The sequence below is a fragment of the Gymnoscopelus braueri genome, assembly GCF_963280865.1.
Source record: "Gymnoscopelus braueri genome assembly, chromosome: 8".
NCBI classification, from domain to species: Eukaryota; Metazoa; Chordata; class Actinopteri; order Myctophiformes; family Myctophidae; genus Gymnoscopelus; species Gymnoscopelus braueri.
In genome coordinates this window covers 38,576,844-38,592,541 of record NC_137609.1, presented here as the reverse complement: position 1 = coordinate 38,592,541, position 15,698 = coordinate 38,576,844, and the positions used below count along the sequence as shown (strand labels likewise).

Genomic DNA, 15,698 nt, shown 5'->3' with positions numbered 1-15,698 from the left:
CTAAATGGACCTGCAAGGGTCCATTTAGTTCCATTTATCCACTTTCGGAGTTACACACCCATTTGAAAGTGAACCCATTTGGTTAACTATCAGTCATTTACATGAGGAACCCCAGTAAGGACGGTTGAGAACGAGTGGACTAGAATGTTATACAATTTTAGATGGAAATACTTTTATATGACAAAAAATTTTTTTATATATATATATTTGTTTTAAGATTAAAATAAGTGAAATGTTCTGATTGCAAACCTGCTTGGATAAAAACAAATTCCTTGGATTCGGAGCCGATGGCGTTGGTTGCTGTGCAGTTGTAGCTTCCAAAGTCATTCTGGGACTCTGGAGTGATCTGAGAAGTGTAAACAAGTAGACCACTGAATGAATAATATCATATTGCCTGAGACAATTCAGCCATACTGAAAATAAGCTGAGTGGGCAGAGAGAGGCGCTGTCTGGGATTCGGGAAGGTCACCGGCTTGACCTCAGCTCAAGTAAGCCTCCGTGAGCAAGACACTTAAATTGGCAGCATACTACAAAAAGGTCAAAGGTGAAACATTTCCTGCTTCGGCAGGGCTTGCCGAAACAAACAAAGTTATCTGGCTCAGCTCTGAATTCTGAATGTTAGACTCGCCCACTGTATGCATACAGTACAATGCTGGAATGATGATTTTACCCCAGATTTTGCCACTGTTTGTTTAGCGCTGACGTGCTTTGACAAAAAGAGATTTAGCCATTTTTGGCGACAGTAGACAACGTGTCTGTTATCTCGCTCCATTCATTAATTGCCACCTGGCTGTGATTGTATAGTTAGTAGTAGTAGTAGTAGTAGTAGTAGCAGTAGCAGTAGCAGTGGCAGTAGCAGTAGCAGTAGCGGTAGCAGTAGGAGAAGTAGTAGTAGTAGTAGTAGTAGTAGTAGTAGTAGTAGTAGTAGTAGTAGTAGTAGTAGTAGTAGTAGTAGTAGTAGTAGTAGTAGTAGTAGTAGTAGTAGTAGTAGTAGTAGTAGTAGTAGTAGTAGTAGTAGTAGTAGTAGTAGTAGTAGTAGTAGTAGTAGTAGTAGTAGTAGTAGTAGCAGCAGCAGCAGCAGCAGCAGCAGCAGCAGCAGCAGTAGTAGTAGTAGTAGTAGTAGTAGTAGTAGTAGTAGTAGTATTAGTAGTAGTAGTAGTAGTAGTAGTAGTAGTAGTAGTAGTAGTAGTAGTAGTAGTTTTCTGGCCACATAGATTTGTCACACTGATACCAACTACCTTTGTCATTCATAACAGCTGGCACAGTGGCACTTGCCTCACTTAATTATTAATGAGTGAAGTAAAAAAAGCCTCCTGCTTATTAAGTGTCATTATCCTGGGATGGATAATGGTGCTGAGGTGAACATGTCATGTAAGATGTATCTAAGCAGGCTCTGATGAGTATTGTCTAGACAAGTGATGCTAAGAAAGAACAGATGTGAGGTATTAGATTGATCTGAATACATATTTTAGGTCGTACACTTACTGATTCAAGAAGTCAACTGGAGGTGACCAAAGCATTGTACAGAGGCAGCTCACTAGACGGTCGGCTGGCCTAAATTAACATTGTGCTAAGCTTATTCTTCTGAAGCTTTTGATAGACGCTAATATTTCACTCCCAACACACATTTCCCCCCTGTTATTAATGGACTCATTTCCCATTGAGTTGTGGTACAGAACAGGTGATGGGTCAAACCTCTAGGTTGCTGACAGAAGGTGTATTGTAGATCTTGATGTTGGTGGTATTGACAGCAGGTAACTGCTGGCCGTCTCTGAACCACACCACAGCAGCACCGGGATGGGCCAGCACCTCGCAGCTAATGTTGGCCGGGTTCCCTTCCCAGGAGTACACCGCCACTGAGCCCTGGATCTTAGGAGCATCTGTACACACACACACAACAAAATGGATGGCTTCAACAAGAGCGCTGTGACCACAGACGTAGGCTTCAGAGCAGGATGCCCAAGATTAGTGTCTCGCGTAGCCAAGTGATCAGAGATCTCTGCCTATACCCATACGTCTGTTGACACCTAAATCTAAATTCAATGTACTGTAGTTGCTATAGAACTGGGTGGAAACAATTCTGAGATAAATTAAACTACTGCATTGCAGAGGTGTTCCTTCATATTGGGACAGTAATATGATTTATCTTCAATGCAGTGGGTTTGTTTGTTGTTGTTTCTGCTGTTTAGATGACACTAGACATATCAGTAGGCGGAGATTTCTGATCGTCTGCCTACGCGAGACTAGTCCAAGGTTGCCACTGTTCAACAGGTAAATAACTGGCTGCGGCTGACTGATTTTCTTCAGCTGAGGAGAAAGTGGTTGCACATGTGATACAGTCTGCCTTGGCCGTGCATTTTGAGAAAAAATACACTCTCTGTTTTTAAGGACCTTTAAATTATCTAATTTACCACTTGACTTGACTGTGCTGGCAAGTGCAATAACGTTCCATTTCGCTTCAAGACAATCCAGCACAGCAATCCCAAAACACTTCAGTAGAAGTTTCATCTAATCTCATCAATCTAATTATACGATTGCTGGCAAACAGGAGCAAGTGGCAGCGAGTAAAGTGGTTGCTGCGGTTAGCACATGATGTCCCTTCGGTGATAGCATGATTATAAACATACATTTGCGTTTTTCACAGAGCTTAACGCGCCTTTCGGAGGTTGCTGTTTTCCTGATGTATTCTATCCTACAGAGGCGGCCTTCCACTGCTGAACAGTTTGGTCTCTCTGAGGATCTGAGCTAGCAGGTCCTTATGGTTCGGACACCTTATGGCTCTGCAGGCCCCAGATGATGAGACTGATGGACACCCGCTGGGTCAAAACAGATACGCTGTCCCCCTGCACCCCCCTGATTCAGCTCTTTACAACCCCTATTCACAGTCTCTTATCACTTTTGGGTCTCATCGACCAGCAGAGACAGCAACCCGGCTGTTCAATTGCCATAACAGCCTCCCAGCAGAGTCTAGATGGATTTTCTGCCCCCCAAAAAACGGCAGCGGTGCTCGAGTGGAGGGCGAAAAGCGAAAACAATCATTGTTTTCATGAGATACTCATGGTAAACAGACCTCCAACTGCTAAAACATCTCACACCAAAATGGAAAGGCATTAACACTTTACTACCCGGCCCAATAACAGGACACAGAAATAATGGGATTATTTGGTACATTAAGATAGGACCAGCTCATATTTAGACAAAGTATGGATTGTTGATAGTGAGAGTAGAACAGTGCAGACAGAGCAGATTTGCTCGAGTGAAAGCACCTTTTCTTATCGGGAATGACTTGTCGACATTGAATCAGCTGCCTGATTACCCACTGATTACTGCAGCTAACTGCAATGCCAACATTCCCATCAACTGTGTATTATTATGCTATCTCGTTAGGAGCCCATTTCCTGTGTACTGGGGGCAGGGGACATTAATCGAATTGGGTGTTCTTTAACACTATCTTTCTCTCTCCTTCATATTGAGGTAACAACTTTGGTGTGAAAGCTTTCTGAGACTGCATAGGCAAAGCTTTTTGAACAACAACAGACAAACAAAAGACAACAGACAGGTCTAATAACAGCATGAATTCCCTGTGCAATCTGGACAGCAAATTACTGAAAGTGCCAAACATGCTAACATGAACCTACATCCTAAAATGTCAATTGAAAAAACATTTCTTCAGTCTCACTATAGTGGGAGAATTTTGGTACCCTTCAGGCAGCGATGAACAAAGATGCTAACATGAGCTTTGTGTGCTTAATGTTGCCGCGCTGTGATTTGCATAGCAGCATCAGCTGAGTGCCAATATGGGAACCCAAAAAAAAAGAAGCAGAATCTGTCTTGAGAGATTAGCTGAGTGCTAAATTGTACGAGCTGTGATTGGCCTAGCTAGCGGCTGTTGTGGAGACTGTGATTGGCGTCGCAGCATCAGCTTAACTGTAGTTGGCTGCGATTGGTCTACTTTAGACACGTACGTACGTGCAAGCATGCACGCACACATGCACGCACACACACATACTGTATACAGTACAGAGTAAAAGAAAAGCGAGGGGGTGATGTTACTATTATTGATCAGTGATTGATTGGAACCATTGCAACCTCCATTACTCTGGAGAGAACGGCACTGACACTCAATATAAGAGCATGTACACAAATGAAAGTTTACTCAAATGACATTGGGCATTGGGCCTTTGATAAAGTCAGCAACCCCAGTTGCACTATTCTGTGCAGCACACTGGGCGATTCAGGACATTGTTTATTTATCAACTTTTTTTTAATTAGCAAACTAAAATTGGAAAACTATTCTAGGAAGTTGGTTCATGGCACTAATATTAAAAAAGACAAGCCGAAACATGAATATTAAAGGCACACAAAACTATTGTCCAGGGAACTAAAATCACTTTAACTTTTTCTACTTTTGCTAAGAGAAAGAGAGAGATGGTGGAGAGAGAGAGAGAGAGAGAGAGAGAGAGAGAGAGACAGAATACAATTGGAATATTCAAAAAGGGTTAGGCAGTCTTGAGGGACTTACAGCGGACTTCCAGGTACATGGGTTGACTGTCCTGGCCGATGGAGTTGCGGGCAGTGCAGAGATACTGGCCGGCATCGGTGAACTGGACGTACTTTAGGGTAAGTGAGGACACGCGGGCATGGCTGCGGACCACCACATTTCCATCAAGGCTCTGTGAAGAAGACGAAACCATCGCAGTTCACAATTTGATGCACCCATTAAAGCACCCATTAAAGCCATACACAAAAGCCGAGCTTTTGTGTATCTGTCAGCAACCAAGGCTGCAACCAATCATTGTGTTGATACAGATTAAAGTATTTGTACATTGTAATCATTCTCCTCAGGAAAAAGAATGGTTTTAGCATGAGAGAAAAGCTTGCACCCTGAGAGATAAAGAGAGCATTGTTGTGTTGATTTGACTATTCAGATCAACGTGTCAACGTGTTAGAGATAATTCCAGTTGAGAACGGCACGCTTTCCCTGCACAAAAGATAGATATTTTTAGCTGAGCAACACTTGTTGAAAGGGTCATGTGATGAACTATAAAGTAGATGTAAGGGAACACAATAGGCTCAAATGAAACACAGCTGTGGGGGAAATGCAGTAACTTCATTTGTTCTTTCGACTGTACTTTATGAAACACAGTTTTCTGACAGAAAAGCCTCTACTTGTAAGTAAGCATTCGCTATTAATATTGCAGTGTCGTAGACACTTCGGCATTCATGTTATGCAAATAATCGAACAGCGTCCTCTGCACTTGGAGAATACAGATTTGGTAAAAGCATGTTTCTGCTCCGCTTGCTGAAGATTTGAAGCAGGATCCTGGAACATTTTCAAAGGGCAACATTAATCTTACCCGATGACAATGTCACAACCAGGGTTTGCAATGCTAAATTATTATAAACAGGGAGAAGGTTAATGGAGAATAATTTCCATCTTCATGGAATATGTGTAAAGGTGTACGACGCAGATTTGAGTCACTCTTTGTGATATTAATATCATTAACCTCGGCTGATCGCCTAACTAATGATTTACATCAAAAGACATGGTCATGGTATGGGTGAAAATCATTCACTGTTGATATAGTTATACGTCTATTTATTCATAGACTGTACATAAGCTAACTCATTCATTCAGAGACCCAAGGTGGATGTCTAGTGTCAGAAAATAAATCTATTTATGCATGACACCTGGAATTTCACAGGATCACTAAAGGCTTATCTTATCATATCTCATATCAACTGCGGATAGATCTTCTCTGCTCATGGTATATTCTGTAGGCTCAGTGCAATATGCCAACCAATATGCAAATGTTGAGTTTAATGTCAGAGTAAATCCAGCATGTCCATCATATGTGGTCAGAGTACGATGGGTCAAGTATCTTAGACCTCATCAGCTATGAGAACATTTTGCAACTTAATGAAAGCTGAAATGAGGCTTGCATAACTAGTCATCAATGTGCCATGTAGCCGTTAGAATGTTATAGTTCAAGCACTAAGAATATGCCATTATATGTACTGTGTGTGTGTGTGTGTGTGTGTGTGTGTGTGTGTGTGTGTGTGTGTGTGTGTGTGTGTGTGTGTGTGTGTGTGTGTGTGTGTGTGTGTAGTGTGTGAAAATGGTGCTTAATCAGGAGCAGGTTACTGCCACTGACTGCCTCACAATCTTTAAGACTAATGTAGCCTCTCATAATTGCTATCCATCCATTTTCACGTCTCCTCTGCCTATCATGTACTGTAATGTGGGCTGTGCGTGTATACAGTACATGCTCTTACGACCTGTATAGCAGCAGCAGCCTTTCATTTATGACAATCAGGGTTCAGATCCACTCAATTCCAGTCCACGGATGCAGCACATTATGATGCTTTTGACTTGATGCTAAACCTGAACCGTAATCTTCCGCCAGCACTGGGTTATGTCATATCGTCTCTGTCGGGTGGAAACCTCATATCTATGTCCAAAACTGTTACTTTTCAGGATTCAAATAAAACAATTGCAAAAATAGCTCAAAACGCGTCGCTTCGCGCTTCAAGCTTGTAGATCTGCTATTTTTTATACTTTTGTTTGACGCTGTAGTATGATCAAGTACTAGGACATTCATTTACACAAAAAAAATATGGAGATAAGAGGTTTATGCCCGACTGATATATTTGAAATCCTTTTCTACTCAGGCTAATATCGCGTTTTCTCCCAGTCCTTGGAATAGAGTACCTTTAATAAAGAGAGCATTTGACCACAATCATGTTAAAAGAGGGGAAAATAAACCATTCGTTCAAGTCGTTTCTGCACTGTTATTGCATTAAGAGATACATCAGCCTATTATTTTATATGAATTAATTACGATATAACTAATACATTCAGATAAAATGTCTATGAAACAGTTATAATTTTTTTTTATTTTTTTTTTACATGTAATGATACTGCTGCAGCTGGAAATTGTATTTCTTTGACCCAAGTATAGAAACGCAGCTTAATAATGCTGTATATCTAAAAATCATACGATGATGCATATGCACAATAGAATTGTCAGTGTCGATAACTACAGAGAGTGTACAAATGGAACCATGTGGACCCCTTTATTTGGTTCCGTTTGTACACTCCTGGTGTGAGTTTGGGTTTTGGATTGCGTTCATCGATCACAATCAGAGCTGATGGTTGTTTGCCTGTTGGTTGTATATATTCCTCCAGATAAACAAAGTGCTCTATCCTCTCCAGAGTCTCCTTGCAGCTCATTTACACAGAGAGAGAGAGGCACAGCAGTGATCACAGAGAATCACCAGCGCAGTCCCTCTCCTCGAGAGCACACTACTGTACTTTACGCTGGGAAGAAGAATGTGTTACAGTGGATCTAGGACACCAAAGTACAGTAGCAGACGTCACCCTGGCCTCTATCTTAATAGCAATACATTTGCATAAAGTATTGTCGCTGTCGGGCAGAAACCATATTTCTCTGTATTTCTTTTTATCTTATTTTATTCATAATTCAATGCCCTATTTTATACTTTGTTGTATGACAGTGGGGCAAAAGTAGTGAAAATAGCCTGACCTACAAGTAAGACGCGCGAACGCGGTAAGCGAACGCAAAAAAAGAAAAAAAAGAATGAAATTTTTTTTTTTAAAAAAAGTAACCAATAAAAAAAAAAAAAAAAAAAAAAATAATAATCTGCGTTAAAAGGAGCATCTTAGAAAAATACAAATTCCCCAAAAAAAAACTTGGAATGTTTTTGAACAATTCAACAAAGTGTTTGAAGTGCCTGTTTCACCCACTTCCGGGGGGCGGAGCCAAAATCCGAGCCCGAAGTATTTGTTCGTAGACCCCCACTTAGGGGGGGTAGAAAAAGTTTGGGAGCGATTCGGGCACTTTTCATTTAACATGGGGTTTCAATGGGGAGTTTTTAGGAGCCTTCTCCGGGGCGTGGCTTCCGGGGGAAGGGGCGGGCTTAAACGCAACCTTGACAGGTGTGTTCAGTTTTCAAAGACCTTTCATTTGATGTATGGTACGTCTAAATTGGACATTTACTTATCTCAGAGGAGCTGCACACAGGCAGTGCACACAGAGACACAGAGACACAGACAGAGATGCAGTGCACACAGAGACACAGAGACACAGAGAGAGAGAGACACAACCCAAGCAGGGTTACATAGTAAGCTCCACTTGGTCGGAGGCGCGGCTTCGCCGCGCCTCCTCCCGCGTTCGCAACAAGCTCAAAGCGTGTCACAACGCCTGCCTGGTTGAAAATGGTTACGTAGGTTTTGTAAATACTGAATCAATGAAAAAGTATTAACAAGAGCTTGTGACTTAATAATAACTACATAGGATCCATTGGAACATTCTTTTCTCTCGATTTCCTTTAAAGTACGTTTCTGCCTGACAGCGACGACATGTGAGCAAGTAAACATACAGTACCATCATCTAAAGACAATGCAAAAATAAACACATTTAAATGATGTTATTTCATAAAATGAACCTGTGTAGTATTGTATGTTAATACGGAAAGAAACTCATGAATGAAGTGACGTCTGGTTTTAAAGCTGCAATCCGTAACTCTTTATGTCCCACCCAGGATTCGAACCCGCGTCTCCCACATGATGACAGACCACATTTCTATCGCTGACAAAATGGCCGGCGGGGCGCTCATGGCCTTGAGGCAGTACTAGTCGTCAACCAGTAGGTGTCCTCGTACCCGACACCAGGGTCTAAATGTCTCAATGGAAGAGGAGGGAGACCTGCCTCCAACCACTAGACAAGTTATATTGTACTGACATACAGTACTCTACCATACAGATTGTTTTAAAATAACATTTTATTCACTAAAATAAGTTCTGGGATTGCAGTTTTAATACATGGCTCATACCAGACCAGAATTTACATCAGAAATATAGATCAAAGCGCCTCATTTCAGTTGTTAAAGGTAAATTGTAGGTATAGTAGTGTATAGTATTAGATGGAATACAAATAACCTAACAATGGACTGGCAGACTAGACTAGAAAGCTACATTTGCTAATGATCAGCATGAGTGTCTAGAAAAGCAATGCATGGCAATCTACCGTGACACAACTATCACATTAAAACACATAGATATTAGTTATATGGATATCGTTGCTGTCGGGTGGAAACCTTGTCCAAAACCGTTCCTTTTTTATATATAAAAAAGGAAAAAAATCACATAAAATAGTGAAAATAGTAGAAATATGGAGATACGGAGATATCGAGGTTTTTGCCCGACAGCGACAATAATTATGTAAAACCTATGTGACATTCTATCATGGCAATTTGACAAGTAATTTCTTTTGGATATTATTTTGTCTTTTTGTCAGAGAAATGACTCTTATACAGTATAATCATTCAAGTGGGATTCATATTTCGGGGTGTTGAGAAGACAACGTGGACATTCTCATGAATTATGAGCGGGACATTCCGCTGTGCTTCCAGACCAAGCATTATGCCACTAAATCAGTCATTATAAAACGATTATAAATACATTGCGACGGTAATGCATGGAAGCCTTAACTCTCACAGCAAGAGATCCCAGGCAAATGTTCGAGTATTCCATCAAAAAGTGTGATGAGTCACTGTTCGCACGCTGTGATGATGACACTTTAGCATTATGTAGACGTCTGTGCCCGAGATAACGCAGACCAAAACACTATAATAAAACTTACAAATGAATGGGGGACAGCAGCACGCTCCATTGAGGAGGTGAGCTTATTACGGAAGATAGGTGGCTTACATCAGAGCAAAGTGGAACTCGCAAAACAGGGGACTGAACGTACGTTTTTAAGCCTGTGCACGTTTACAGTTCTAGATTTTGCGAGCTTATCTGCTGGTGAACAGCAGCACAGACACTGACGGAGAACATTATCAAAAGGAATAGCCGTCATCTAAGATTGTAGCCTCGAGAGATTAACATCACATCCTGCTTTAAGGCAATTACTCATTCCACAGGATCAATCTAGTCCTAATCTTTACCTCGCAGCTGGATTTGTACGATTCATTCATCTACGAATTAAGCCTTTTATTTCGTGCTAATGGCAGTGAGTGAAGCTTGGATGTTACATGGGAACAGGGTTCAATTTGCAAAAAAAAAAAAAAAAAGAAGAAAAAAGGGGGGAGGTGGGCATGTTCTTACCAACTTATGCACTATATACTTCGTTGTATGAAAAATAGTGAAATTAGCCAATCTGCAAGTGCCACATTGTGATCGTGATATTTTGTAACTATTTGCTTTAGAAAGAAATTAAATGTGCCCAAAATAGGGATGCCAGGGTTGATGTGGTTAATATATCTATTATTTAAATGAAATCGTTAAATTGTGATGTTATCAAACATAACATAAAACATATCAGACAGTCCGCCCAGAAGCAGGGATAAAAACATATCCCCACCAGTCATAAAGACAAATGGCCAGAGGTGGGGATATGCAATTCAGAGTCATGGGTCCCCCCCCCACCCCTCACCCCACATCCCTCCCAAAAGCAAATCAAAACCCTGAATCTACACAGCTTGGCATCGGGTTAGTGGTGTGTCAGCGGCCTAGCAAGACTAACGGGTCCACAGCAGAGCAGATGGTGTTGGCTGGTTGATGTTCCAAAACGGCAGTCGGCTGGAGCCGCCCAAAAAACCTTTGGCGTGACTCAGGAGTCACCTTTGAACGGCGCTACGTTTCCCAGCTGCAACATCAAGTCTGAAAAATTACCACCAGACCTTGAACTGGAAGGCAATTGCAGAACTTTTTAGAGCTTGGCAAAATAAAAAGGAATATGTCTAGATTTAGCTTTTTTGGGAGTGTGCCTGCATGCATGAGAGCAGTTCACCCGCAAAAAAATAAATAAAGCGAGGCAAATTAATAGGGTGGGGAATGATAGCAGCGATAGGGTGAACGACAACACTTCTGCTCTACAATGAACAGGCTTTGTCTATTGTGTGCAAGGTTTTTAGACTACTCCTGCTAGAGCCAGGCTACAGTGTTTAGTAGCCATACCTCGTATTTGTCTGGCCGAGTCCAAGAGGCCTAGAGAGGACAAACAAACAGGAAATGAAAGCAAATAACAGCAAACAAAATGAAACCAAAATAAGCAACAAACATAAGCCTTTGGCATTCTCCCGCCACAAAAAGCAGGAAAACATACAGTACACACATGCAATGATGCACTGGCGTGCACACATGCATGCACATTGTTTGTGGTCGCAGAGATAAGTATGCATTGAAAAATAACACATACAAACATACAGTAAAAATCACATCGAAGGTGAAAACTGCTCAACATACCAACCCCCCCAAAAATGTGTTATGTTGTTCACTCTTTTACTGTGCAACGCGTCAATTAACCCTTTAAGACCTGAGGCCGCTTCTAAAAATGTTCTAAATCCTAACAGTTTAAAAATATATATATATATAATAATAATTTTCACGATTTTTCAAAAATAGCAGATCTACAAGCTCGTAGCGCGGCACCGAGGCTATGAGCTTGTATATCTGCTATTTTTGAATAGCCAAAGAAATCTAAAATGACACAGATACGTCCCCGGTCTTAATGGGTTAATTTAATATGAAGACAAAATGGGAAACATGCTCTTCAAGCTGAAAAACAGAAACTCATTAGCACTATCGTCAGGATCACTGCCAGGAGATGTTGTTTTGCTAATCAGCACCGCTCTCAATCACGGTATTCTGTTTTTGTTTTTTTTATTTCTTCCGTAGATAACACACGGCTGGTTCTATGCAATCTATGTTTTGTTAATAACAAGTCCATTTAGAGAACTCATGTCGTTGTGGTGTTTTTTTCTTTTCTTTTTTTTTTGTGTGATTTCTATGCTGCAGAATAGATCAGGCAGTTCACTACCTGTTGTGTGGATCAGGGCCCACTCGAAAATCTCACAAGTGCTAGAGAAAGACTGCCATGACATGTGTACACTCTCTGAGTTACAAATGGATAAATAACATTGACATTGACAATAACATTTTCGCTGTGTAGCCATTGAATGAAACACGTTCAAACTTTAACCACAGCAGCATCCGTATTGTGTGGATTCTTTCACTGAAAATATAAAAGATTCTGCTATTTTCTGCAAAAGCTTAGCTTTCCCCACAATAACAGCAAAGACACTAGTATAGAGCCCTGAGGGACTCCGCTAATAAGTGGTTTAAGTGGTTAAAGGGATAGTTCACCCAAAAAAAAGTTCACCCCAAATTTAGCTGGGGACCCTCTGGAACCCTCTCCAGGGACCCCTGGGGGTCCCCAAACCCCCAGGTTGAGAACCAGTGGCATTATTCCACACACACACACACACACACCTATTTGTCGATCGCGTTTCGACAACTCGGCTTGAATATCCAAAAACACGGTTTAATTGAAAAAATTCAAGTCTCCATGGGGTCACTAATTAGTAGGTTATTTTGTTGTGAGCTTGTAGATCGTCTATTTTCAAATAGCTGATGTATATGTTAAAGTGCTCATGTGGCCCATAGTCGCTTCTTTTGGGCTGGTTTTCCTAGACCTGATTGCTTGTTTCTCTCACAGAATCTGGCAACACTGGACAGGGGGGCTGTGACATTGGGGCGAGGAGGCAGGCAGCGCTCTTCAAGTCACGTCAGCAAACCATTTATCTATTCCACAGGTGAGAGGAAGATTGTTCTGTCACTTGCAAATCACTCGGGAAATATATGCCACGCTGCGCGCATCTGGCCAGGGTGATGCGACGATCAGCCGCTCTGATAATAAACCGACGGAAGCGAGCGCGCGGTGCAAAAATTGGAAATGGAACAAAATGATATATGACAGGAGGTTACGAGGCACAAATGAAAATTAGTGACAGCCACGCTATCAAATGATCAGCAGGGTTTTCTGATTACGCCGAACATTAACCCTTTAAGACCTGAGAAGATTCTAGAAAGGTCTTCTAAATCCCCAAAAAAAATTGAAAGAAAAACCCAATTTTTTTTTCCTCGATTTTTCAAAAATAGCAGATCTACAAGTTCATAGCGCGGCACTCGGTGCCGCGCTATGAGCTTGTATATCTGCTATTTTTGAATAGCCTAAAGAAATCTAAAGTGACACAGATGCGTTCCAGGTATCAATGGGTTAAATCAAAAATCTCCCTGACAATGACAGCGGAAGGGAAAGACGGATCGCAGTTTTGTGAACTGTTCACAAAGTGGGATCGTCTGAGAAAGAGTTTCTTTCCTTTTTCTTTTTTTTCCAGGTGAATTCTCCCTGCTAGGCGATTCAATAACACAGACAAGAGTGCATCGGTGCTGTATGACTGCGTTTGTTAATAGTCAGAGATAAATGAGGGACGATTAATTGGAAAGGACTGTTTTCGCTTCAACGTGACGTGTCCTTAAGCAATCTATTCGGATGAAAGGAATTCTTACTTGACAACTTTTGGAGCTATAGTTCGTGGCTTGACTGGTGGGGAAAAAAATAGAGTGGAGCTAATGTGTTAATTATGTTAATTCAATTACCATGTTAACCCATTAAGACCGGGAAGGGAACGCATCTGTGTAATTTTAAGATGTCTTTGGCTATTAAAAAATAGCAGATCTACAAGTAGTGCGGCACTCGGTGCCGCGCTATGAGCTTGTATATCTGCTATTTTTTAATAGCCCAAATACATCTAAAAGTGACACAGATGCGTTCCCGGTCTTAATGGGTTAAACGTGCAAAGATGATTTCTGTGGATATGTAATTTAATGAATAAGAAGGACGCGATGGTGAGGGCTCTCTAGTTTCCAGTTTCCACTTTAAAGGCTCATTTAGACTTTGCCAAGCAAAGTGTGCCAACCCCAAAAAATATTTCAACTAAATTAATTAGTTGAAATTCTTGGTCGGCTGACAAGACACGTTTTTAAGTCCCCAGAGACCCTCAATTTGTAAAAAAGAATGAATCATAAAATAAAAACAGAGGGGTACATTTTCTTAACCACTTACTTTAGCCCCTATATATGTACTTCATCGTTCGACAAATAGCGAAAATAGACGATCTACAAGCTCACAAGGCGTTGCATCATCATGACGCGTCGTATACGGCTTGTACGGCTGAGATATTTTGACAAACATATTGACGCCAGCGGGTTAAAGTGGTAGCCAATGTATATTTGTGTATAAGGTATAATGTATAAGGCTGTATTTAATTGAGTCTGACCAGAAGCAGGGATAAAACATTATCCCCACCGTTATATATTTAAAAAAAAGATGCATGGACTCCTCATGCCTCTGAGCTCATAACGTTTGACAACACTATCCATACATTTCTTTAATTATATGACGAGCTGGAAGTATTCTGAGCCTTTCCATGGCAAGTAGATTCATTTTTTTTTCAATATGTAGTTTTTGAAAACCAGAGCTTTGTTTGTTTTGATCATTGTGACACGTTGTAAGCTTGCATCTGCTATTTTCAGCAGAATATGTGAGGATTCAAGGGGTTAAAATGAACAGCTCAAAGAGTTTCACTTCTTCGCAAGGACTCCTTGATTACTCCCACACACACACACACACCTGTCTGCTCTCACAGCTACTTTAAAAGGTGCAGTGATTTTCATTTGTTAAAACCAGTGTTCATTCGCTCTAAATTCTGATAGATAAATTCGGATTAGCACTATGTGGTGCACCAGGGCGACCTCAAGTTGAAGTGCCCCCCCTGCTCCCTGGGGCGGAGATAAGGCTTGAGGCTGGGAGAGGTCGGCTGCGCGCAAAGCGCGTGGGCGCCGAAATCGTGCACTCGTGCGAAAAATGTCGTTTTTGGGGCGGATTTTGTTAGTTTCTTTTCGGTTACTTTATTTCGGTTTTAGGGTTAGGGTTAGGGTTATGCTAGGGTTTTGTTATTTCATTCTTATTTTATTTTTTATTTTTTTGTGCCCCCATTGGCTGGTGCCCCAGGGCACTCGCCCCCAACGGCCTATGGGTAATCCGGCCCTGCTGATAGCAATCAAAGAGTGTTTGTTCACTAACAGGGGAACACTATAAAATTGAAGCTGATAAATGGGTACTCTCTCCTCATTGGCTGAAAATGGCAACCCACCACCTTCGGCGTATTTTCTGTTTATTAAAGAACTGGAGAGACAGGGAGACCCCATGTTACTGAACAAACACTCTACAGAAATGATTACTCTGAATATAGAGCTTTAACGTTTTTTAACAAAAACCTTTTTGTTTTAACCACTTAAACCTTATATGATTGATCGGAGTCCCTCAGGGCTCTATACTAGTGTATGTTCTGTTTTCGACAAGTTTTTGACGCGTTGTGAGCTTGCCGATCGGCTACTTTCAGCGAAAGCTTTCCCCACAATACGGATGCTGGGGTTTAAAGGTAGCCTGATTATCAGCCTGAAGCTGCGTGGAGCTTCAGTCTGACATTGGCTCCAGTGTAGGCGATTACAAGGGGGAGGGGATTAGAGTTTCCCTAAACCAATCCTAAGGGTTCCCCACGCCCACCTCCAACTCTCATTGGACAATACATTTTGTATTGGAGAAGTCCTAGGTTCCAGGCCAAGAGGCAGTCCACTCAGAGAGTGGGCGGGGTCTATGGTATGGAACCAGGCTAGTTTAAAGGGACAGTTCACCCCCAAAATTACTTTTTTTCCTATCGTTTAGTCACCCCATGGGATTAGGCCTTTAAATTCCCCGAGGAACATAGGCCATTGATGAAACTCCTCCATCCCCTTCGGTCTTGTGCCCTCCGCTCCAGTTGTTGCC

The 15,698-nt window shown here is 41.5% G+C and overlaps 1 protein-coding gene across 4 annotated transcripts in view; it reads right to left on the bottom strand.

The window, feature by feature from the left end:
* Positions 1–15,698, bottom strand: part of ncam1a (neural cell adhesion molecule 1a) — a 510,009-nt gene that overhangs the window by 45,941 nt on the left and 448,370 nt on the right. For all 4 annotated transcript variants that reach the window (XM_080436535.1, XM_080436536.1, XM_080436537.1 and 1 more), the window contains 3 exons: positions 4,523–4,673; positions 1,696–1,880; positions 250–346 (listed from right to left, as the gene is read on the bottom strand). In XM_080436535.1, coding sequence (XP_080292661.1) covers positions 250–346; positions 1,696–1,880; positions 4,523–4,673 — 433 coding nt within the window. The remainder of the gene's footprint in view (positions 1–249; positions 347–1,695; positions 1,881–4,522; positions 4,674–15,698) is intronic.